General features: G+C 40.8%; 1 protein-coding gene across 3 annotated transcripts in view; it reads left to right on the top strand.

Annotated features, from left to right (window-relative positions):
* Positions 1-25,450, top strand: part of LOC140199660 (extended synaptotagmin-3-like) — a 117,891-nt gene that overhangs the window by 82,492 nt on the left and 9,949 nt on the right. For 2 of the 3 annotated variants that reach the window (XM_072262109.1, XM_072262110.1), the window contains exons 9-18: positions 1,264-1,440; positions 1,612-1,694; positions 3,103-3,151; positions 4,390-4,479; positions 7,662-7,742; positions 9,159-9,227; positions 10,601-10,675; positions 16,378-16,464; positions 18,222-18,371; positions 20,356-20,714. In XM_072262109.1, the coding sequence (XP_072118210.1) occupies positions 1,264-1,440; positions 1,612-1,694; positions 3,103-3,151; positions 4,390-4,479; positions 7,662-7,742; positions 9,159-9,227; positions 10,601-10,675; positions 16,378-16,464; positions 18,222-18,371; positions 20,356-20,714 (1,220 nt within the window). Of the gene's footprint in view, positions 1-1,263; positions 1,441-1,611; positions 1,695-3,102; positions 3,152-4,389; positions 4,480-7,661; positions 7,743-9,158; positions 9,228-10,600; positions 10,676-16,377; positions 16,465-18,221; positions 18,372-20,355; positions 20,727-25,450 lie in introns of all 3 variants that reach the window. The other variant, XM_072262111.1, reaches the window with a different exon arrangement.

Raw genomic sequence — 25,450 nt, 5'->3', positions numbered from 1 at the left:
CAACTCCCTTCCTAGCTCCCTATATTCTCCTTTCAGGACCTCTTCCCTTTTCCTACCTATGTCATTGGTACCTATATGTACCACGACCTCTGGCTCCTCACCCTCCCACTTCAGGATATCTTGAACACGATCAGAAATATCCCGGACCCTGGCACCAGGGAGGCAAACTACCATCCGGGTCTCTGGACTGCGTCCACAGAATCGCCTATGTGACCCCCTTACTATCAAGTCCCCTATCACAACTGCCCTCCTCTTCCTGTCCCTACCCTTCTGAGCTACAGGGCCGGACTCTGTGCCGGAGGCACGGCCACTGTCGCTTCCCCCGGGTAAGCTGTCCCCTCCAACAGTACTCAAACAGGAGTACCTGTTGTTAAGGGGCACAGCCACCGGGGTACTCTCTATTACCTGACCTTTCCCCTTCCCCCTCCTAACCGTGACCCACTTGTCTGCCTCCCATGGCCCCATACAGCACAGAAACCGGCCATTCGGCTCATCGAGTCTTTACTGAACCAGATTGATGTGGTAGCAGATTATTGAAGATTTCTTGTGCAGTCATTTAAGTGCTGCCACCCAAGAGTAGTTATTTTGTTATTGCTTCTAACTGATTCATCAGATGTATAATCTATATTGTTTAAATTCCAGTGCAAACTCTAGAGTTCATTACAGTAACATTTACAAGAATAGAATCTGAATTTTAATCGTGGTTTTCAAATTCAGGGAATAATTATTGATGTTTTTAAGAGCCTACTTGGTCTATTCTTGGTATCAGGGATAGGCAGAAATTGGATTTGAGAACATTTGTCACTGTAGCAAAACAAAGCAATTACCACTAGCCTTTGACCGCTACGGAGTTGTTGTAGTTGCATGACCCAGCCAAGCTCCAATGATTTCTCCAAAAGCTGAATCCTTTATTTGATCCTTTATTAGCAATTAGCAAACATACAATATTGAAGCAGAGAAACTGAAGTGTACCCATGTAAGCTAAGCATTATTCAGCATTATCTTAGTGGTCAGTAAAAGGTACGACCTTCACTGGTCCCAAGCTACAAACTGCAGCAAAATCAGCAAGAATACGAAACTTATTCCCTTTGCTTATACCACAGCCCCACTCGTGAGTCGTTTACATAACAAACATAGTAAATGCGCAACACAGAATTCAAAGCAGGGAGAAAACAGATACGTGGTTCCTGCAGTCACAGTGTGGAGTAATTTTGACATGGAGAGAAATGACTTGTATTTTGATGTCACCTTATTGTTTTACAGGGTGTTGTGAGAATATATCTAAACAAAGCTGCTAATTTAATAAGGAAAGACACATATCTAATGGGTATGGTCCCAGGGAAGTCTGATCCATATGCTGTTATTCGAATTGGGACCCAGACATTCCGCAGCAAAACAGTTAAAGGAAATTTAAATCCTGAATGGTATGAAATTTATGAGGTAAGTTTCTTTGACTAAATTTTACAACTGTCCTTCATTTACCATCGCTCTTCCCAGCAAAATGGTCTCATATTTTGACAATCTTAATATTAATTTTAACTTTTAGAATTCCAAACATAAATTTTGTTAGAAGTAGGATATGGTCCATATTTTTTTTCTCTTTATTTACAGGCTGTTGTCCACGAGGCTTTTGGACAAGATTTGGAACTGGAACTTTTTGATGAAGACCCAGATAAAGATGACTTTCTGGGAAGGTCAGGTGTAGCTATAGTCTTTCATAATAACACTATGATCTTCTGCATCTCCTGAGAAAAGTGTCTTTGTAATTTGCAGAGGCATTTTAATTTATGGCCCCAGTGGAAAATTTCCCAGGTGTTTTGGCAGTGTCTTGGTAGTGTTGTATCAGCAGTGCCTCCTCCCCACTATCTCTACCAATCGTCTCTCTCAGAGAATCCTGAAGAATACTGCACCGCTTTTGAGGAAATCTTCCTCCTACTCTTCATACATGAACTTTGAATGTGAATGTCAATATGCTATTCGGGTGTGAGGGAAATTGCATGCAAGTTCACGCTGTAATTTTATCCTGATGTCCATCGACACAGAATGATGTTATCCAATGTTGGTATTTAAATTTTTTACGTTATCTATTCACACTGATAGTAAATGGGTTGATATTGTCAGATCTCTGGTTATTTTCATTCCCTGGGTTCTTCTAGGAGTTCAGGAATGAGAGAGAAACTTTGATTCATTGATTATTCACAAACCTTTATTTTAAAGTTTTAACAAAGGAAGATGAGAGATGAGAAAATAAAGAGATTTAATAAAAAGATGGTTCCTTTTTAAAATCTATCATCTTTATACTTGAGATAACAGAAATTCTTAAGATAGAGATAAACCAGTTTGTAAGCAACAGAATTAAAGCACATAACACGTGTAATGTGCTAATACTTAGCCAATTAACAAATGAAAAGGCACGTGCAATTGCTATACCACTTCTTGCCAGTAAGTGGGGACGAAACACCTGTGAGTTTGTTAAAGATACAAATTATATCAGTAAAAAGCTAAGATTATAGTCTTGTATTAATTCAACTAATATCTTATGAAGGTATAAAGAAAACAACTAATTCTAACAATAGGTAGTATTCCGGAAGCTTTAGGTAGTATTATAGAATCTGTATGAGTATTGTATTAACTGCTGCAATTATCCACACATTATGAGACCTTATTAGTGTACTCTTAAAAACGCTTTGGCCTGTTATTATTCCAGCCATGGACATACCAATCAATGTATTTACTCTAGGTGATAATTTATCACTCCCCCCCCCCCCATCATCCCCTTCGTCCCTTTCCCCTATTGTCCACTCTCCTCTCGTATCAGTTTTTTCTTCTCCGACCCTTGACCTTTGCCACCCACCTGGCTTCACCTATCACCTTCTAGCTATCCTTCTTGCCCTTCCCCCACTTTTTTTATTATGGTGTCTTCCCCCTTCTCAGCCCTGAAGAAGTGTCTTGGCCTGAAATATCAACTGTTTACTCTTTTCCATAGATACCACCTGACCTGCTGAGTTCCTCCAGCATTTTGTGTGTGTTGCTCTGGATATTAAGCATCTGCAGGTTTTCTCGTGTTTGCAATAATGATTTCTTTTATTTTCTGGTTTACAGCCTTGTTATAGATCTCAGTGAAGTCATGAAAGACAGGCTTGTAGAAGAGGTAAGGCCTGAGTAAATGCAACCTTGATGTTTTGGTTCAGGGATTCCCAATGTGAGGTCGACAGACCCTTTGGTTCATGGTAGGAGTCCATGGCACAAAAAAGGTTGGAAACCTCTGCTTTAGTTAGAGAAAACAGCAGCTGGATGATCCAAAGCAGAGAGAGGCCACTCCTTTGGGTTCTAATCGATTCTGAAGCAGACCATCAGATTTCTGAATGGTCCATGAACTCATGGATACTATTTGTTTTCTTTGCATGATTTATTTATTGTCATAATTTATAGTAATTTTCTTTCTTTGTGTTGGACTGCTGCCACAAACCAAAAAGCTCCATGTCCAATAAGTCGGTCATAATAAATCTAATTCTGATATTAGGGTTTTGAAAGCAGTGCTGATAAATCTCAAGCGATGTTCTTGAGTTGATAAATAGAATTATACAAGGCTCTATATTGTTTAACATTTTGCAAGAGATAAGAATCTCATTTTTATGCCCAAACAGGGATAAATAAGCTTTTACATTTTCATTTAGGATGAGTAGAAGAAGTTTTTATTCTATATATTGAAAGTACAATTTTGGAAAAACAGACCAGTGCTGTACCCAAGATAACTGTCTGTTCTTTTTTTTTGATCCCATCAATGAAGACTGACCTACCTTTAACAGAGATTCAGTATAAGCAATCTCTTGGTTTTATCAAGGGACTGCAGATGATGTAACGTGGATGCAGGTTCTGACCCAAAGCATCAGCAATTCCTTACTGCCCCCACCCCAATAGATACCACTGTGCCCACAGCGTTCCTCCAGAAGTTTTAAATCAAATTATGTACCATTCAACAATTCCCTGTCCTTCATCCAGAGCAAACCCTGTTATTAAGGTGGCATCGTAGCCTAGTAGTTAGCACAATGCTTTACAGTGCCTGCAACCCAGGTTCAATTCCCACAGGTATCTGTAAGGAATTTGCAGCTTCTCCCTGCGACCACGTGGGCTTCCCCCAGACGCTCCAGTTCCCTCCCATGGTCCAAAGACGTACTGGTCGGTTGATTAATTGGTCATTGTAAATTATCCCGTGATTAAGCTAGGGTTAAATCGGGCTGTGGGGTGGCGCAGCTCGTAGGACCTGAAGGGCCTGTTCCATGCTGTATCTCAATCAATAAATAATTTGTTTTTTCTTGGTTTAATATGAGACTTTTTTCTATTGCCATGGGCTTAAACTCACGTAAATGTTCCTTGTGTTTTGAACAGTGGTTTCCCCTGAGTGATGTGGAGCGTGGAAAAGTACATCTAAAACTGGAATGGCTCTCCTTGCACACTGATCTGGAGAATGAGTCTGTGGTATGAATGAATAACAAATTTCCTTTACAGTGTATTAATGATATTGTTTCATGTGGTAATGGTGAAGAACTCTCACTGTAATATCAAAACATCAATCACTGATCTAAAGCAAAATACAAAATTAAGTCATTAAAATGCAAATTTAAATTATTGGTAATTGGTAAATTGACTTATGTTTCCACCAGTACCAAAGTGAAACGAAAAACCTGTCTTGGATATCGTTCATGCAATTTGTTATGAAAGTGTGTTGAGGCAGTACTGTACAAGGTAAAATAGCAAGAGAAACAGAATGAAGTGTTACAGTTGGAGAGAGTACAGGCAGACAATAAGGTGCAGATTCACAGTGAGGTACAGTACTGTGCAAAAGTCTGAGATATATATCTATATATACACAGTGCCTATAAAAAGTATTCATTCCCCCTTGGAAGTTTTCAAGTTTTATATTTTTACAACATTGAATCACAGTAGATTTAATTTGGATTTTTTTTATGTTCACCAACAGAAAAACTCTTACATGTCAAAGTAAAAACAGATCTCTACAAACCGATCTAAACTAATTACAGATATAAAAACCTACAATAATTGATTGCATAACTATTCACCCCCCTTCAATATAACACATCATATCATCACTGGTGCATCCAGTTGGTTTTAGAAGTCACATAATTAGTTAAATGGAGATGTGTTTTTGGAGAGCTGTGTGCAGTCAAGGTGTTTCAATTGACTGTAGTAAAAATACACCTGTATCAGGAAGGTCCAGTAGCTGGTGAGTCAGTACCCTGGCAAAAACTACATCATGAAGGCAAAAGAACACTCCAAGCAACTCTGCAAAAAGGTTATTAAAAAGCACAACTCAGGAGATGGACATAAGAAAATTTCAAAGACATTGAGTATCCCTTGGAGTACGGTTAAGTCAATCATCTGGAAATGGAAAGAAAATGGCACAGCTGTAAATCTGCCTAGAGCAGGCTGTCCTCAAATCTGAGCAACTGTGCAAGAAGGGGACTAGTGAGAGAATTCACCAAGAGACCTATAATAACTCTGAAGGAGTTACAAGCTTCAATGCCTGAGATGGGTGAAATTGCACATGCAGCCGTTGCCTGGGTGCTTCACCAGTCATAGCTTTATGGGAGAGTGGCAAAGAGAAAGCCACTGTTGAAAAAAAACTCAAATGAAATCTCGGCTAGATTCTGCCAGAAGGTATGTGGGAAAATCTGAAGTCAGCTGGATGAAGGTGCTATGGTCTGATGAAACCAAAATTGGGCATCTTGGCCATTAAACTAAACACTATGTTTAGTTTAAGCCAAACACCACACATCATCTAAAACAAACATCCCTACTGTGAAGTATGGTGGTGGCTGCATCATACTGTGGGGATACTTCACTGCAGCAGGCCCTGGAAGGCTTGTGAAGGCAGACGGTAAAATGAATGCAGCAAAATACAGGGAAATCCTGGAGGAAAACCTGATGCAGTCTGCAAGAGAACTGCAGCTTGGGAGAAGATTTGTTTTCCAGCAAGACAATGACCCCAAGCATAAAGCCAAAGCTTAAAAACAACAAAGTTAATATCCTGGAGTGGCCAAGTCAGAATCCAGACATCAATCCAATTGAGAATTTGTGGCTGGACTTGAAAAGGGCTGTTCAATCATGATCCCCATGCCATCTGACAGAGCTTGAGCAGTTTTGTAAAGAAGAATGGGGGAAAATTGAGGTGTCCAGGTGTACAAAGCTGATAGAGACCTATCCACACAGACTCGAGGCTGTAATTGCTGCCAAAGGCGCATCTACTAAATATCAACTTGAAGGGGGTGAATACTTATGCAATCAATTACATTTGACCGTAAGTCTATGGTCTTATGGTCTAACCAATTATTTTGTGTTTTATATTTGTGATTAATTTAGATCACTTTGTAGAGATCTCTTTTGACAGAAAGAGTCCTCTTCTGTTGATCACTGTCAAAAAAGCCAAATTAAATCAAGTTGATTCAATGTTGTAAAACAATAAAACATGAAAACTTCCAAGGGGGGGTGAATACTTTTTATAGACACTGTATATATTTGTACCTGTATTTGTCAACATGGAGCGGAGAGTGAATTTGTAAATTTGGTGGGAGCAAGGATGTTGGGAATGGTGAGGGTGGAGCACTGCGGGAGGAGTGTGGGACAGGTAGCAGAGGAGCGCTGTAGCGTGTGGTGGCAGACACACCCAGCACTGAGACAACAGGCAGGTTATTTGATTCCAAACAAGTGATTCATTGATCATAACAGAATGTCTCTCTGGTGCTTCCCACTTCCTCCCCTCTCCCTGCCCCTGTCCTCCATAACAGAGACCCATATCAGAATCAGGTCTTTTTTTCATCACTCACATCTGTCATGAAATTTGTTTTTATTTTGTGGCAGCAGTACAGTGTAATACGTAAAATTACTACAGTTACTGTGCAAAAGTCTTGGCCACCCTAGCTATGTACGTATATGTGCCTAAGACTTCCGGACAGTACTGTAGATTGTGGTGAAGAATTCACCTTAGCGTACTGGAGAACTACCCAGTAGTTTTATAACAACAGGATTGAAGCTGTTGACAGTTCATGTGACAGTACATACGTCTGGACATTTGCAGGAGAGAGATTGACAGGGTAGGTAAAGCCTTTGTTTGTGCTGGCCTGCAGGGGAGCCTGCTTTCCATGGTGTGTCCATAACTCTTTGCAGTTTCATGCTGTCTCAAATAGAACAGTTGTTGCATTTGGATAGGATGCATTCTATGGTATATCAGTAAAAAATGGTGAGGGTCAAAGGAGACATGTCAAATTTCTTTAGCTTCCTGAGGAAGTAGAGGCATTGGTGAACTTTCTTAGCTGTGACACAACATGGTTGGACAAGGACTATAGATTGGTGATGTTCACCCCCAGGAACTTGAAGTTCTCAATCTCAATACAGTACCATTGATGTTGACAGAAGCACATACACCACCTCCACCCCTTCCTCCTCAAGTCAATGACAAGCTCTTTTCTTCCACTGACATTGTGGGAATGGTTGTTGTCTTGGCAACACTTCACTACTCTATTTCCTTCTAACTCATCATTATTTGTGAATTGTATAATGCTAATGTACACATCCATAATATTGCATGTTAGTAGGATATGACTCTAGGTTCATGTCAAATAGAAAGATTTTGTTTTCAATAGGAAAATGCTATGAAGCCAACTCTCCCAGACAAATCATCGGCAGTGCTGGTTGTTTATCTGGATAGTGCATATCATCTCCCTGTAAGTAAATTATATACAGTATATTTGAAAATATATCCAAGTATGTAGTTTGAAGAACATTTTAAAAGAATGATGCACATCTTTATTATTATACAGGAAAATATGAAGGAGCAATACATCTTCTTCTTGGTTCACTTTGTATAGCATCCCTGTTAGCTTAATGTTGCTCTTACCCTTGTGAATTTCATGTAGATGTATTTTACACATAGATCATCTGTTAAGCATCGTAACAAGTGTTTTAATCATTGATAAGTACAATTTTAATGTTGTTCCTTGTTAGTAGGAATCCATCAATGTTTTGGTCAAAATAAACAATTACCTGATATAGCTCATTTCTTCATACAGTGAACCTTTTAAGAGATTTTGTAATTGTTAAATTTGTGCATTTTTCTTTTCTGATTTGAAAACCCACATTGACATTTTCTCAATCGTGTCCTTATTTGGTTGTCATGGTTATGAGGCCTTTCATCAGTGCAAAAAGGAATTCTCAAGAACCACAACCACGGATTTCCCTTCCAATCACCTGAGAAGATCAAACATTATATTGGTGTGCTCCAGGTGTGGTGAGGGGGGGGCAATGGCTTCCACCCCAGTACATCTGTGATCAGCATGCAGCTAACTCCATGGGCAGATTTCAATTGGATAATCTGGTCTATCCACAATAATCAAATTGGAGGGACACAGTTTCACCAAGCTCCTGGTTGTCCTTATGTGTGAGGTTGTACACAGGTCTTAAGCTAATGGAATTGTGCCCCTAAACCTGATTAATATTTTAAAAAAATATTCAAAACAAAAGAAAGAGGGACTAAAATGTTATTGACAATAATTGTTATTTGACAATCTTGATTAATAAAACATATTTTTGAAACTAGTTAAATAAGCATTTACATTAAGTATTCTCTAAAATCAATGACTATGGTAATGATAATATGGTTGACATGGTTTAAAAAAATGAACATATTCTCTATGTCTTCAGGGAATGAGAATAGGCATTGGTTAGAAATAACATGGGAGTTTATTAAATTGCTTGTTAAAGTTAATTATTAAAAAGATAGGAAAAATACTGTTCTTCCCACCTTAATTGACTCCAGTAAGATTATCTACACCTCTTATGCATCAAATTTCCAAATTAGTTTTGGAGCTTTCATCTCCACTAAGAAGCTCATTTCATGTTTCAATCATTTCACGAGCAGAGGAACATTCATAAGTTTATCTCTGTACGCCCTCCTTTGCATTATTAAAATCTTCAGTCTCTGTAATTTCCTGTGGAGTTCAGAGCCCTCTCTCATAGGATGAGTCGTTGGGTTTACTCCACTCTGTTGTATATTGTTAAATTTTATTAATGAATTAAAGAAATCTAACTGAAAACTTTTTATTTCCTTATTTGTTGACTAATAAAACTTTCTTTTCTCTAAGAGAAATCAGTTTGAATATATGAACAATGAATACAGTATAAAGAAAAGGAACAAACCAAAATATATCAAGGTAATTTTATAGTATTCAGGGTAGAATTACAAAGTTTAGAAGACACTTGGGCAGGTTGACAGGAAAGCTTTAGAATTATGCAAGTAAATGGACTAGGATAGATATCTTGGTAAGAATGTACAAGAGGGGCCAAAGGACGTATTTCCATGCTGGATATTTCTTGACTCTATGACCGGCCGATAGTGCAGTGGCGTAGGCACTGGACTTCGAGGCAAATGATCCTGACTTCAGATCTGGACAGCTGCTTGCGCACTTTCCATGCGTGCAACTTGACCTTGTAAAAAAAAGTCAAATCCTACAGAAATGACACAATTGCCACCCAATGCATCACTAGGTGCGTAAACGAACAACAATGATCTTCTAGAGCAGGAGTTCCCAACCTGGGGTCCGTGGCATTAAAAAGATTGTGAACCCCTGCTCTGGAGCCATTGAGGAATATAATATGTATAAATACAACTAACCCATCCTTGCTGACCAGGGTGCCCATCCAGCCAGTCCCAATCTCATGCTTTTAGACAACATTGCTCTAAGCCCTTCCCCTTCATGTCATAATTCAATTGCATTTTAAATGATGTTATTATACTTGCCTGAACCACGTTCTCAGGCAGCTTGTTCCATCTGTGAAAAAGATGCTCCACAGGTCCCTTTTAAATCTTCTTCCTCTCACCCTAAATCTCTGAGCCCAGAATGTGGACTCCTTTACCCTGGGGAAGAGAAAGTTACTATTCACCTTATCTCTGCCTCTCATAATCCTAAATTATTCCCCAAGGTTGATCCTCATTCTCCTGCATTCCAAGGACTCTCTCTACAAACTCTCCCTACAAATTCAACCGTCCAGTCCTGACAACATCCTCATAAATCTTATCTGCACTCTTTACCTTTTTAATTAATTGTATTTATTGAGGTATAGTTTGGAACGGGCCCTTATAGTCTTTTGAGCTGCCAACCAGCAATCCCCAATTTAATCCTAGCCTAATCATCGTACAACCTACAATAACCAATTAACCTACCAACCGGTACGTCTTTGAACTGTGGGAGGAAACCAGAGCACCCAGAGGAAACCCACACGGTCATGGGGAGAATGTACAAACTCCTTACAGGCAGTGGTGGGAATTGAACCCTGGTTGCCTGTACTGTAAAATGTGCTGACCACTGTGCTACTGTACCACCCCAATGTCACATTTTACTTTGTATAAAGGGCAGAGAATTGTTAAGTGGTACATTCTTGGATTTAAAGCAAACAGATTGCAGAAGTCCTATCATGCTTTTCATCGTTGTAATGGTTATGCTATATTCAGAAATGCAGTCATCTGAAATTATTACAAATGTGTTATCAGCTCTTGGTGAGGATTATGCTTCACTTACTTTCACAGTCGATAAAGAAGACAAGCCTGGAACCTAGCTGTTCTGTTCAGCTTCAGGTTGAAAACATCAAGCAAGAAAGTAAGGTACAAGATATCCATTTTCAAGACTGTTTATTTGTTATAAATGACAACAGAAATGAGTTGAATTTCTCATCATTCCTTAGTTCCAGTATGCTTTACAGCAGAATCACGTGTGCATGTCCTGCCCAGTGGGTCAGCTATTACTGCTACTGTCTCACCAGAACAGGTTCAGTCGTGACCTTGTCTGCTCTGTGTGTAGAGTTTGTAGGTTCTCACCATGAGGGGAACGTCGACTCAGACCATGAGAGGCCTGCGTCGGGCACTTTCATGCCTTACAAGGCACAGATTGGAAGTCTGTGTGGGGCGCCACTCCTCGCACAGACACTAGAGCAATGTGTGATTAAGTGCCTTGCTCAAGGGCACAAACACGCTGCCACAGCTGAGGCTCGAACTAGCGACCTTGAGTTAACTAGACGAACACCTTAACTACTTGGCCACGTGCCCATCTATGACCACCATGACCAGAAGCTTTACTTACCTTGCTATCCCGCAGACTTGCAGAAATGGGTATTGAGAGAGCAGGAATGTGGAATTGAGATAAATTATCAGCCACAATCTTGTTAGATGATGGAACATTGTCAATGTTTGAATGGGCAACACCTGCTCCTGTTTTCTATCGATATGTGCTGGTAGGCTACAGGCAAACGGGGAAATAATCAATGAACTGATGGGCATGTAAGTGAGCTGGGACTGATGGGATTGATTTAAGACCATTAGATATAGGAGCAGAATTAAGCCATTTGGCCCATTGAGTCTGCTCCACCATTTCATCATGGCTGATCCATTTTCCCTCTCGGCCCCAATTTCCTGCCTTCTCCCCATATCCCTTCATACCCTGACTAACCAAGAATCTATTAACCTCTGCCTTAAATATACCCAATGACTCAGCCTCCCAGCCGCCTGGGGCACCAAATCCCACAGATTCACCACTCTCTGGTGAAAGAAGTTCCTCGCCATCTCTGTTCTGAATGAACATCCCTCTATTCTGAGGCTGTGTCCTCTGGTCTTAGACTCCCCCAGCATTAGAGTGGCGAACTGCTGGTCTCCTGCTTTCATTGGTGCAGGAGACCACTAGTGAGTGAGAGGCTGTCTGAGATACCAAAGTTTTGGAGTACGGACTGTGTTTTTCTGATGGATTCCAGATCAAGGTCTCTTTGGGGGAGGGGGGTAGCTTTTGCTGTTGCTTGCATGGTTGGGAGGGGTCGGTGCTTCTGCGAGTGCAAAGGGAGGAGGGGCATGGTTGAGGATTCTGTTGCTGCTTGTGCACGGGAAGGGGGCTTTGGGGCTCTTGGTGTTACTATTGTTCTTTCCGTGGAGTTTCTTGTTTTGTAGATGTTTCTGTGAACTGTAAGAGTTTCAGGTTATGTACTGGGTAACACTCAGCTATATCGGCTCGTGTTTATCTAGGGGAAACCCCGTCCGCTGCCCAACCGTGTCTCCCGGTTGTGTCGGTTGCTGTGCAATGCCACCTGGTCTGACCTCAAACATTAATCATCAGACAGCACACAATGTACACTTTACAGATTACACTTTATAAATCTTACTGGGACTATGAGATTAATAGAGATACAATATAAAAGGAAAAGAAAAAGGTGCCAGACTTATCAAAGTTCGATTTCTTTGTGCACACACAGTTGGAGCTCAAATACCTGGGGTCTTCTCTCTTCACCCTGCAATCCACTCCGACCCCCTCGACTCACAGCTCGGGAACACCCAAGGTGATGGACCAGAGCACTCCCAGCACATCTGTCCTTTCCCGGTCTCTCCTCCAAAAGCCGCCAAAAACACCGTTTCCCAGCCATATGAGATAGAATATCAACCTGAAAAAGAATAACATGGACACCTATTGGTTTATTTGCTCTCTTATCAATAATATAGCCCAAACAAGCTGCTAGCGAGAGAACTTTCTCAGCATTTAACATAACAGAGAAACCATTTTAATTATAACATAACAAAGAAGCCATTTTGATTAACATACGCAGTAACATAAGAGAAGAAACCCTTTACACTGTATAGGCTTTCGGTTATTAAATTGAACCATAGGAAACATCCTCTCGACATCCACTTTCAACATTTGATAGGTTTGAATGAGATCCCCCTTTCATTCTTCTAAATTCCAGTGAGTAGAGGCCCAGAGCCATCAAACACTGTTCATGTGACAAGCCTTTCAATCCCAGAACCGTTTTTGTGAACCACCTTTGAACCCTCTCCAGTGTCAGCATTTCCTTTCGTAGATGTATTGGCCATCACTATGAACCTGGCAAGCCAAGCAGCACCCATCTGTATCATAGTAAGTAAATAACAGATAAGGTGGTTGTGACCTTTTGCCCCATGGCCCACGTTGCCTGGCCAGAATCAGTGATGAGAAGCCATGGGTGCCTAACTTTCAGTTGTTGCAAAAATAGGAGACGATGGTAGCACTTAGCAGGTTGAACAGCGTCTGAGAGGAAAGAAACAGACGCTTCCTCAGAACTGGAAAAGTGACTGAGTGAGTTGCAGACTGGGAAGAGGGGTGGAGAGATTCCAAGGAAAGTGTCTGGTAGGATGCAAACAAAGTTGTCAAGATGATAACTACTTGAGTTCAAAAAATTTCAAAAGTTCAAAGTAAATTTTATTATCAAACTACATATATGTCACTACATACAACTGTGAGATCCTTTTTCCTGGGTGCATACTCAGTAAATCTATAGAATAATAATTAAAACAGGATCAATGAAAAATCAGCTGGAGCTCAGAAGACAACAAACTGTGCAAATTCAAATATTAATAAATAGCAATGAATAATGAGAACGTGAGATAACAAGATTAAGATTCTAACTGCAGCCAGTAGTTGGAATCAAAAGAGGAATTAGAAAAAAAATTAAACAGAAATGTATTGCCACCTCTGTGAGGAGAAACTGGGGGACACTGGGAGAGGAGCAGGTTTCCCGCAAGTGTTATTCTGTATGAAATTCTGCAGGCTACAATGTGCTCAGGTGGAAGATGTGATGCAATTTCTTAAGTTTATGGTGGGCCATGTGAAAGAGGGATTTGCTGTTAATTGGCTGTGAAAGAGGCTGAAAATAAGCCCGTACCCTCAATGAGCTAAATGGCAATTGGAAAGGGAGATCCCAGTTTAGGCCTCAAACAGGAAAACAACTGATTCAGCTTTCCTATTCTTCCTGAATTTACACAATGTGCTACTATTTTTTTCTGAGGATCACCAACATGAAATTCATTGTACTGCTGGGTACCACATACAATTGTGTTGACTGCTGTGGAAAATGAGTCTTCTAAGCTGACAATTTAGGATGAAAATGACTTACTTCTTCTCCATCTATGGGTTATGAGGTGGCCGAAAGGCCCATTAAGGGATTTGTTGACTCTGCCAAAGATTGGGCAGGAGCTTCTTGATTGAGTCTGTTATGCGCCTATTGGTTAAAATTTTGCCTTGGCTGATATGGTTGATGAACGATGGGGATAAATTTCTGCGAGTAGCAAACTTGAGAATTTTCTGAAAAATCCGGTATACAAACAGAAGCAGCCATTGGAAGCTGGCAGACCTGCTGGCTCAGTTCCCCCAAGCTGCACAGTAACTGAAATGCCCCTATGCACATAGCCTTTGTTGCCATGCAGCTGGAGTTTTCTCTTATATAATGTTAATATAATTTTGAAATCTCAATTAATATAATTGTGAAATATTCTATAATAATTGTTTTAATGAATATAATCCATAAATTTTCTAAAGTAATAAATGTACACTACTATAACCTTTGAAAATTTTAGAGCTTCAACATGCTTACATTGGCAGTTTTTCAAGTTATGACACTGTTACAAATTGTAACAATAAACACAGAATGGAAGTCGGTAGCTCATTGTTAATCAAACGCCAGCCCACTAAATACTGACACCATCTAAGTTTGGAAGTTGACTAAACATGGAAGATTTCCTTTTGCTGTACTGTATTTCATCATATCCTTCAATTAATAAATAAAATCAAGTGTGTGATTTTTCAGTTTTCATTGAAAGTGCCACACGGTTTACAGGCTGGGTACAAAATGTCCTGCTCAGAGCATTGGTTGGTCCCTGCGGTTGTAAAACAAAAATTAGAGGAAGTGTTGCCTGCTGGTCAAACACTTCTTGCCATGTATTGAAAGTTGCATCTGAGGGTTTATCCAATTTTCCAACAGCTGATTTGTATGGGTCTTCCAAAAGTTGGCTTATTATGTGGTGCTGCAAGGTTTATTGTATAATTCTCAGGAGCAGCATTATAATCGTTGCTTACAGCAGTTTATCAGCATGGTGGAGAAAGGAGGGGGGAAAAATTGAGAAAAACTGCAATGGTGGTGCAGACTTACTAAGAATATTTACTTACTGCCCGTTGCTGCCCATCACTGGCATTTAGGACAGCAATGACGGTCCTCCATTTCTGGTGGTGTTCAGGGCTTCCTTCATTGTATCAGTAGCTTCCTCTTGGTTTTCACTACTGTCAGTCATCCAAGTACCAAGTGGAGACTCGGGAATACTGTTGCACTCAGGTGTAGGAGGATTCTTCTATGGTTCTTACACAACAATTTTGTTTTATTAGTCAGGGTTGTTGGCCTTGAGCTGAACCCCTGGACGTGGAGGATTGGTGGACTACTCTTAGTCTGGCCTCTATTCTTTGACCTGTTTGGCATGGGTGCCCCTACCAACAACCAAAGCATAAACCCCTGACTCCAGATCATTGGTGCATGCAAGCCTCCAAACCATGATGAATTTGTGGTCCTCTTGGAGGACGAAAGAAAAAAAAGATTAAAAAATGTTTAAATTGTCGATAATTTATGTACTTTTGAGCTATTAAAGCTAGATCCTTTCAAAAATTTGTAGTTGTTTAACTGTGTGCAACCGTAAATTAATGGCTTTGGGGTCAACCAAAGGTGTTATTGTCTTTTTTAATGTATTTTTTATGATCATATGACCCCGCTGGACATTAAGAACTTCAAGTACTGTGGGTATATGCCATCAGTGAGTTGCTCATTGATGGAGAAGAAGCTGGACTTGGTGCAGACGGTGATGCTACCTGTGACACAGGTGCACGAAGGAGGTGTGCAGTCTAAGAGCGAATGGTTGTCTTAGTCACTTTGTTTGTGATCGCAGTACCTTGTTGGACTTTGGCGGTGTGGAATGCTGCAAGTCCAGTTCATTAGTTTAGTGGTGAATGGCGCGGGAGCTGCGTGGCCTTGGTCGTAGCGAGGATTAGACCTCAAGCCGTGGCGTTACCTGTTTGCCACCGCCCGGCGGGGGGGCGGGGAGGGCGTCAGAGTCAGGTGATGCACCAGAGTGCCAAAAGCAGTGCCCCACAGCATACATGCTGGGGTCAATGCTGCCACCCCAGTGTTCGCTTGGGAGAAGACGAGCTGTATAGTGTCTGACTGCAGACTGCTGCAACATCCATGGACTCAGAGACTTGGACTACATTTTTTCTGTGACTGTATTATACTGCTATCTTAAATGTGCTTGCTACCTATATGTGCTTTGTGCTGTGTGCAACTTTGGTACTGTTTTGCCCCTTGGCCCTGGAGTAACACTGTTTCATTTGGCTCTATACATGGATATTTATGTATGAATGAATGACAATCTGGAACTTGAACTTCTTGACAATCATTTAAGTAAATCAAATAACTAAATTTATAAACATTCACCATTGAAAGATAGTCTAACTAACACTAATTTTGAATTTACAGATTTGCTACAATACTAGTGCACCAGTCTGGGAACAAGCATTTACTTTCTTCATCAAAAATATTCACTCTGACGGACTGTATATAGAGGTAATGTATATTTTGTTACATAAGGCTGTTGTTTCTAATAAGCATGAACAAGGAAAAACCTATTATATTCAGGCTAATTTTCCAAATGAAAATTTATGCTGTAGTTTGTAAAAGCAACTTCAGAAAAATCTGAAATATGTATATCAGACTGATTTGGTGTGTGTGGAAAGATACTGTATAATTGTGTGTGTCCAGTTCATTGGTTTACTGGTGAACGTAGGGGAGCTGCGTGGCATTGGTTGTAACAAGGAATAGGCCTCACCAATCAGTTCTGCTGATTTCGGACTTAAGGATCCACGAAGATGTGCCTATTTTTTGTTGTATTGGATCGTCCTTATTCTTAGACGGTCTCACAGAATTGAGGATGACTTGCTTTCACTTCATTTCTGAGAGGGCTGGTGAACACAATGTGAGACATGCAGATTTTGCTACTGGCAGGGAGGGCTGGTGAATGACTTGGGAGATGGCCGGTCCTACTCGTTATGCTGGCCTTCTGTATGCTTCCAATCTCCTTATGCTTCTCTTTGAGAGATCAAGGACTCACAGACAAAAATGGGAGTATTGCATCATTTCAATGAGGTTTTGAAAACGTCCTTGCATTACATCCTTAGGATGTAATTACCTCTTGCTGCATGGTAGACTGTATATAGCAAACAATTTTTTATCCTTTCTTGAGGATAGTATTTCTGAGACCCAGTCACATATCAATTTCTTACCAGGTGTGGACCATTAGATTGTGGAATTGTGACTGAAGTCCTTCAGTGTGAAGATATAAAACTTCGGCAGTAATACCACCTGCTCCTTGGGGCTTCAATTCTGATTCACAAATGGCTTTACAATGTTTTACCAGAGTTGGCGGCAAGGTTGGACTTGATAGATTGCTTTGGAATGGAGTTGAAGAGAACTGTGTCCACAATAGGCACTAATGGTTGTTGTAGTCCTCTAACTAATTGCTCAGTTATCTCCATCAACTTGGCTCCAGAACAGGAACTCTGCTACATGAGAATTAATGCTGATGCTCCTAGGGACTCCACAAAGACACCCTGACAACTCCCAACCAATTTGACCTGTAGAGTGTCCACATCATCTGAACTGCCCTGAAGTCTATAAGAAAGCTTATGGGGTGTTAGCTTTCATAAGTCAAGGGATAGAGTTTAAGAGTTGTGAGGTAATGATGCAGCTCTATAAAACTCTGGTTAGGCCACATTTGGTGCACTGTGTCCAGTTCTGGTCGCCTCACTATAGGAAGGATGTGGAAGCATTGGAAAGCATGCCCATTTTGGTAATGTAGTTATTTCCAAACAATTAGAAGAAAACTGTGGCCAGTATGGAGACAAAGACTGCATAGGCTGGTATCTGGACCAATACACACAATGCCAAAGGAACTTTATGGGTCAGGCAGTAACAATAGAGAGAAACAGTTAACATTTTGGGTAGAGACCATTCATCCCAACTGGTCCACTCCAGATCCAGTCCAGGTGAAGGGTCTAGACCCAAAACATTGACTGATACTAGTAACCCCATCAGCAGTGTTGCCTGAAGTTTTCTAATAAAAATCTTTCCTCCAAATGTTTCTTAAGGGAATGACTTCAATTATATGAACTATAAAAAATATAAATATTTTCAGGAATTAATTGATATTGGTTAATACTGGGTAGGTAGATACCAAATTGTTTTTATACTTGGAATGGAAGAATTAGCTGTTTTGTTTTATGTTGTATATTTTGTGAACTACTTATGTAATTTGTTTTGAGAAGATCAAAGACAAAGACAAAGAATGTGCCCTTGGGATCTTGGCTGTTCCTTTCTACCATTTGTTGAAAGCAACTGATATGACCCTCGACCAAAGGTTTCCACTTGATCACTCAGGTCCCAGCAGCCTAATAAAATTGAAGCTGATCCTTCGGGTAAGTCAGCCGTATCAAAGAGACTACTGATATATTTTTCGTTTAGATATGTTTTTCTTTGCATAAGTTCTATAATGTCAGTAATGCTTTTAATGTTTCTACTTAATAAAGCAAACAGCAGGTAGTCCTACAAACAAGAAAAGGTATCCAGCAGTAAGGGTCCCACACCACCCAGGAAATACCCTCTTCTCATCGCTGCCATCAGGGAGGAGGTACAGGAGCCTGAAAACACACACTCAACAATTCAGGATCAGCTTTTTCCCCTCTGCCATCAGATTTCTGAATGGACATTGAAATCTTGAACACTACCTCAATACTTTTTATATACAGTGTATTTACAGTTTTTTTATTATGTATTGCAATGTACTGCTGCCACATAACAACAAATTTCACAACATATGCCAGTGATATCAAAGGTGATTCTGATTCTAATTCTCTACTGGTAATAATGTTACAGAGAGATGCAGAATGGACACAAAACTCCAGTTTCCTCCTACAGTCCAAAAATTGGTAGTTTAATTGGTCTTTGTAAATTGTTTTGTTATTAAGCTAGGGTTAAATGGGGGGGGAAGGAGAAATAACACACACAAAATGCTGAAGGAACTCGGCAGGTCAGGCAGCATTTATGAAAGTGAATAACAGTCAATGTTTTCAGGCCAAGATCCTTCATCAGGACTTCCAAGGAATCTAAAGGAACAGCAGCTCTTACTCCTTCTGGGTAGTCCACGACCAGATAGGATGAACATTGAATTCTCCAATTTCTGGTAAATTGTTCCTCTTCTGTCACTTTTCTCTCTTTTCCTAATCAACTTCATTCCTTCTACAATCACCACATCTCCAGGTCCTGTGTCACCTCATATACTATCTCCATCTGCCCATTGCCCACACACTGCTCCACTAGTTCCCTTTGTCCTACTGTTCCTATCTGCCCATACCAGCTATTATATTCCATGCTCCACTTTCAATCAGCTGCAGTCCTTTGTAGCCTTCACCCATCACCTCTCAGCCTCTGACCCTGTTTACCTACCTATCACCTCTCCTCATCTGGATTGACATCTCACTTGTCAGCTCTTGCTCCATCTCTTCCCTTTGCTTGTGATGTACTGGCTGTCTTCCATCTATCTTTCAATGGAGATGAAGAGTCTTGACCCAAAGCATTGACTGCCCATTTCCCTGAGTTGCTGCCTGGCCCACTGAGTTCCCCCAGCTGGCTGCTTTTTGCATGTTATTCAAGTATATAGTACTCTGCAAAAAGTCCTAGGCAACAAACAGGTGCTAATGATCAATGATATAATGAGTTAAATGAATTAAACTGATTAACTGAAACAAAAACGGGTGTAGAAGGAATCAAACTGGGTGAAAGACAACCCAACTAAAAGATGACAGTGTGGCAGATATGACAGTTTAACCTTCAAATCATCAATTCTTATACCATGACAAGAGTTAGTTTGTATCTTAATTCACCTAATTCACTCATGGATATGAAATATATTGCTTCTGCTAAAAGTGCAATTTTCTTTGTGTTTTTTTTTGTGTAATATATCTTACATGTGAAAGGAGACTATTTCAGCTCATTAAGTCAATCCCAGCTCACAGAACAATCCTGTTCTGCGCTACTTTTCCCTGTAATGTTCCCATTAACCTCTCCCACTCACCTATACTAGAGGTAATTTGCAGTGGCCAATTAACCAATGAGCATGCACATCTCTGGGACGTGAGAGGAAACCAGACCACACAGGGAAACCGGTATAATCATGGGGAGCACATGGAACTCGACACAGAGGTCAGAACTGAACATGGCAATGGCTTCATATCTTCCTGTGTAAAACACTTCCAGCAGGAGTATCAAGCTTCTGCTAACTTGTTATTTCTTTCTCCCTTAGACACCCTCCCTCTCTTTGCTGATAGATATTAAACTAAGATGCATTAAATGTTCTCGTGCTGTTACGTAGATTGATCTTTCTTCTGTTCAAAATACACACAGGTCCTGGTCAATGAGGAACCAGACCCTGACAGTATCTACACTGGTCTGAATGCCCTGAAAAAATGTCCCATTTCGGTGAAGAAAAGGAAAACTGGAAACAAAACCAGCACTCCTCCTTCAACACCAAGTTTACCAAATGTTACAAAGATGGTTCACGATAGTGTAGCCTGTGACCAGATGGGTAGAATGGAAAGTAACGAAGAGTCTAATAATGATACTGACGAAGTTATGCCAGAACTTCAAACACCTGCAGCAGAATCCAGCGCCTTGGAGACCTCAGAAAGAGAGCCGTCCGGTACCGTACTTAAATCTGACAGTTCCAGTGTTAACCTGCAGTATGGGGATCTTCAACTGCAAAAGTAAGGCATATGGTATATATTACTATTTTTTAAAATTACTTTGAATCATTAAGTTCATTTACAAACATTTTGTAGCTAGTTAATTAGTAATACAGAACTAGAACTGGCTAAACTGGAATTGTTACTGCAACAAATTACCTCTTGAATGAAAAAGCCATTAAACAATACTTACACCACAGGGTAAGTATTAATCTGTTAATGTGGTTACCAACAATCACAAAAAATAGGCTTATTTTTGTTTTGTTAATTATCTCTCAAAGCATGTATTCCATCAGGACTAAAGATATTTTGCTTCCTGTAAAACTTGTGGGTTGCAAGGTGCTGGAAACCAGATTCCTCTCCAGATGAGACAGATGATGCTTGACAAGGTGGGTGGGTGGATAGTTGTAAAGTGAAGATCTTCTTCTATCACTACCACTTCTGTTTGCACCTAGTGCATGGTCTTGGTTTTCAATGCCAATGTTCCTCGATTTTGAGCTGATGTGGGCCAGAAATTCTCAGGAGATGGCGAGGTGACATATTTCTCTGAGGCTTTGACCTCACCCTTGAATTTTTTCCTCGAATTGCCTTGTATTCTCTTTCCATAAAAGAGCTCAGAATGGGACACATCATCCATAAATCTATTTGGGGTAGACAGTTAGGGTCTGATTGTTGGGATGTTACCTTGGAATCAAAAATGTACAAATGTCAGCATATCCTAGTGAATTGGAGGGTTTTGCAGAGGCACCATTGGTGGTACCAGTGGGTTATTGTACAACTGTGGTCTTTAATAAAATTCGTGTGATGTAGACTAACTGGTTAACATCATGGTATTCAAACTGTCATGAAGCAAAGGCTGAATTTCTGTGGGCAGCTGAATTAGATGAGGTTGCTCCAGAGTCCCACCTGGATTAATGTCTTTAGTGAAATTGGAGAAGACTTTGTACATTGCTTGGTACCTCCCGCATTTCTCACGTATTTGTAATGTGGTGAAGAATACGTCCACTGTACCTCCTAGATGGACAGAATTCACACTATATTTTGACAGCATTTGTCCTGCTACTGGGGAACTAGCTGGAAAGTCCTGCCTCTGTGTTTACCACTGTAAGCTGTGTCTCCTTTCTTGATGAACATTGCAGGCCCCATGGTATTTCCTCCCATTCGCAGATGTATATGATCTAAGTTTGTTATTGCTAAGTTTTAGAACTTCAAAGAAGATGCCATGTGCTCAGGGTTACTTATTACTTGTTGGCCTTTTTGACGACTTGTAACATAGACTCCATCCCACAGCAAACTAGGATAATTAGCTAATATTATAAATGTATTATCATTACTATTATTATTAATTTTCCCTTAGTATTGATAAGTGGAGAAAACATTAGAGAGTTGATAGATAATTCAGAATTAATTTCAGGATTACAAGGAAATAAAGGGAATTGGGATTGAAGACATTGCAATATTGCAAGATAGCATGGATCCAATGGGTTGAATGTTTCTCCAATAAGCAAGTACATTTTTTTAAACAAATGAGAAGGTAGTATGATTACACCTGGTAATGTTATTTATTACTCCTTTTTACAAGTCTAATTATTATAAACTTTTTGGACAAGTATTGAGTTGAGAATGCCAACCTCTGCATTACTTGCTTGAAGAAACTAAGCCAACATGAGTTCTCAGTATCCAGAAGTTATCGGCTGAATAGTGTCAGTCAAGTACATTTGGAATTGGTTGATTCACTCACAATGGGATTATGGTGAAAGCTTCACATTTTGCAAAATAATTAATTTTAAAAACTAGTACATATCATAAATGTATTGTTTTAGAAATACTTCTAACCTATTTTTAAAAATCATCAGCACTATATAGAGATAGGAATTGCTGAGTTCAGGATATAGAACAACATGGAACATAGAACAATGTACAGGCCCTTCAGCCCACAATGTTGTGCTGACCCTTAAACCCTGCCTCCCATATAACCCCCACCTTAAATTCATCCATATACCTGTCCAGTAGTCTCTTAAACTTCACTAGTGTATCTGCCTCCACCACTGACTCAGGCAGTGCATTCCACGCACCAACCACTCTCTGAGTAAAAAACCTTCCTCTAATATCCCCCTTGAACTTCCCACCCCTTACCTTAAAGCCATGTCCTCTTGTATTGAGCAGTGGTGCCCTAGGGAAGAGGTACTGGCTGTCCACTCTATCTATTCCTCTTAATATCTTGTATACTCTATCATGTCCCCTCTCATCCTCCTTCTCTCCAGAGAGTAAAGCCCTAGCTCCCTTAAACACTGATCATAATGCATACTCTCTAAATCAGCAGCATCCTGATAAATCTCCTCTGTACCCTTTCCAATGCTTCCACATCCTTCCTATAGTGAGGCGACCAGAACTGGACACACTACTCCAAGTGTGACCTCACCAGAGTTTAATAGAGCTGCATCATTACCCTGCGACTCTTAAACTCTATCCCTCAACTTCTGAAAGCTAACACTCCATAAGCTTTCTTAACTACCCTATCTACCTGTGAGGCAACTTTCAGGGATCTGTGGACATATAACCCCAGATCCCTCTGCTCCCCCACACTTCCAAGTATCCTGCCATTCACTTTGTACTCTGCCTTGGAGTTTGTCCTTCCAAAGTGTACCACCTCACACTTCTCTGGGTTGAACTCCATCTGCCACTTCTCAGCCCACTCCTGCATCCTATCAATGTCTCTCTGCAATCTTTGACAATCCTCTACACTATCCACAACACCACCAACCTTTGTGTCATCTGCAAACTTGCCAACCCACCCTTCTACCCCCACATCCAGGTCATTAATAAAAATCACGAAAAATAGGGGTCCCAGAACAGATCCTTGTGGGACACCACTAGTCACAAGCCTCCAATCTGAATGTACTCCTCCACCATGACCCTCTGCTTTCTGCAGGCAAGCCAATTCTGAATCCACCTGTCCTAACTTCCCTGGATCCCATGACTTCTGACTTTTCGAATAAGCCTACCATGTGACACCTTGTCAAATGCCTTACTAAAATCCATGTAGATCACATCCACTGCACTACCCTCATCTATATGCCTGGTCACCTCCTCAAAGAACGCTATCAGGCTTGTTAGACACAATCTGCCCTTCACAAAGCCATGCTGACTGTCCCTGATCAGACCATGATTCTCTAAATGCCCATAGATTCTATCTCCAAGAATCTTTTCCAACAGCTTTCCCACCACTGACGTAAGGCTCACTGGTCTATAATTACCCGGACTATCCCTACTAACTTTCTTGAACAATGGGACAACATTCGCCACCCTCCAATCCTCCGGTACCATTCCCATGGACAACGAGGACATAAAGATCACTGTCATCAAGTTCCCTCTCATTGGTGAATACCGAAGAGAAGTATTCATTGAGGACCTCGCTCACTTCCAGCCTCCAGGTACATCTTCCCACCTTTATCTCTAATCGGTCCTATCTTCACTCCTGTCAACCTTTTGTTCTTCCCATAATTGAAGAATGCCTTGGGGTTTTCCTTTACCCTGCTCACCAAGGCCTTCTCATGCCCCCTTCTTGCTCTCCTCAGCCCCTTCTTAAGCTCCTTTCTTGCTACCCTATATTCCTCAATAGACCCATCTGATCCTTGCTTCCTAAACCTCATGTATGCTGCCTTCTTCCACCTGACTAGATTCTCCACCTCACTTGTCACCCATGGTTCCTTCACCCTACCATTCTTTATCTTCCTCACCGGGACAAATTTATCCCTAACATCCCTAAACATCGACGACATGTCCATCGTACAGTTTCCTGCAAAAACATCATACCAATTCACACCCGCAAGTTCTAGCCTTATAGCCATATAATTTGCCCTTCCCCAATTAAAAATTTTCCTGTCCTCTCTGATTCTATCCTTTTCCATGATAATGTTAAAGGCCAGGGAGCGGTGGTCACTGTCCCCCAGATGTTCACACACTGAGAGATCTGTGACCCGACCCGGTTCATTACCTAATACTAGATCTAGTATGGCATTCTCCCTCGTCGGCCTGTCAACATACTGTGACAGGAATCCGTCCTGGACACACTTAACAAACTCTGCTCCGACTAAACCATTGGCACTAATCAGGTGCCAATCAATATTAGGGAAGTTAAAGTCACCCATGATAACAACCCTGTTATTTTTGCACCTTTCCAAAATCTGCCTCCCAATCTGCTCCTCGATATCCCTGCTGCTACCAGGCGGCCTATGGAATACCTCCAACAGAGTAACTCCTCCCTTCCTGTTCCTGACTTCCACCCATACTGACTCAAAAGAGGATCCAGCTACATTACCCACCCTTTCTGTAGCTGTAATAGTATCCCTGACCAGTAATGCCACCCCTCCTCCCCTTTCCCCCCTCTCTAACCCTTTTAAAGCGCTGAAATCCAGGAATATTGAGAATCCATTCCTGCCCTGGTGCCAGCCAAGTCTCTGTTATGGCCACTACATCAAAATTCCATGTATGTATCCAAGCTCTCAGTTCATCACCGTTGCTCCTGATGCTTCTTGCATTGAAGTACACACATTTTAGCCCTTCTACCTTACTACCTTTACACCCTTCATTCTGTTTCTCTCTCCTCAAAGCCTCTTTATATGTTAGATCTGGCTTTACTCCATGAACTGTACCTGCAGTTCTCGCACGACCTATATCCTCCTCCACCTCACTATCTGCTCTAACACTCTGGTTCCCCTCCGCCCTGCAAATCTAGTTTAAACCCCCCTCCCCCC

The sequence above is a fragment of the Mobula birostris genome, chromosome 6 (assembly GCF_030028105.1).
Source record: "Mobula birostris isolate sMobBir1 chromosome 6, sMobBir1.hap1, whole genome shotgun sequence".
In the NCBI taxonomy this organism is placed as follows: Eukaryota; Metazoa; Chordata; class Chondrichthyes; order Myliobatiformes; family Myliobatidae; genus Mobula; species Mobula birostris.
The sequence above is the reverse complement of the archived record's forward strand: the minus strand, read 5'-3'. Positions and strand labels throughout refer to the sequence as shown.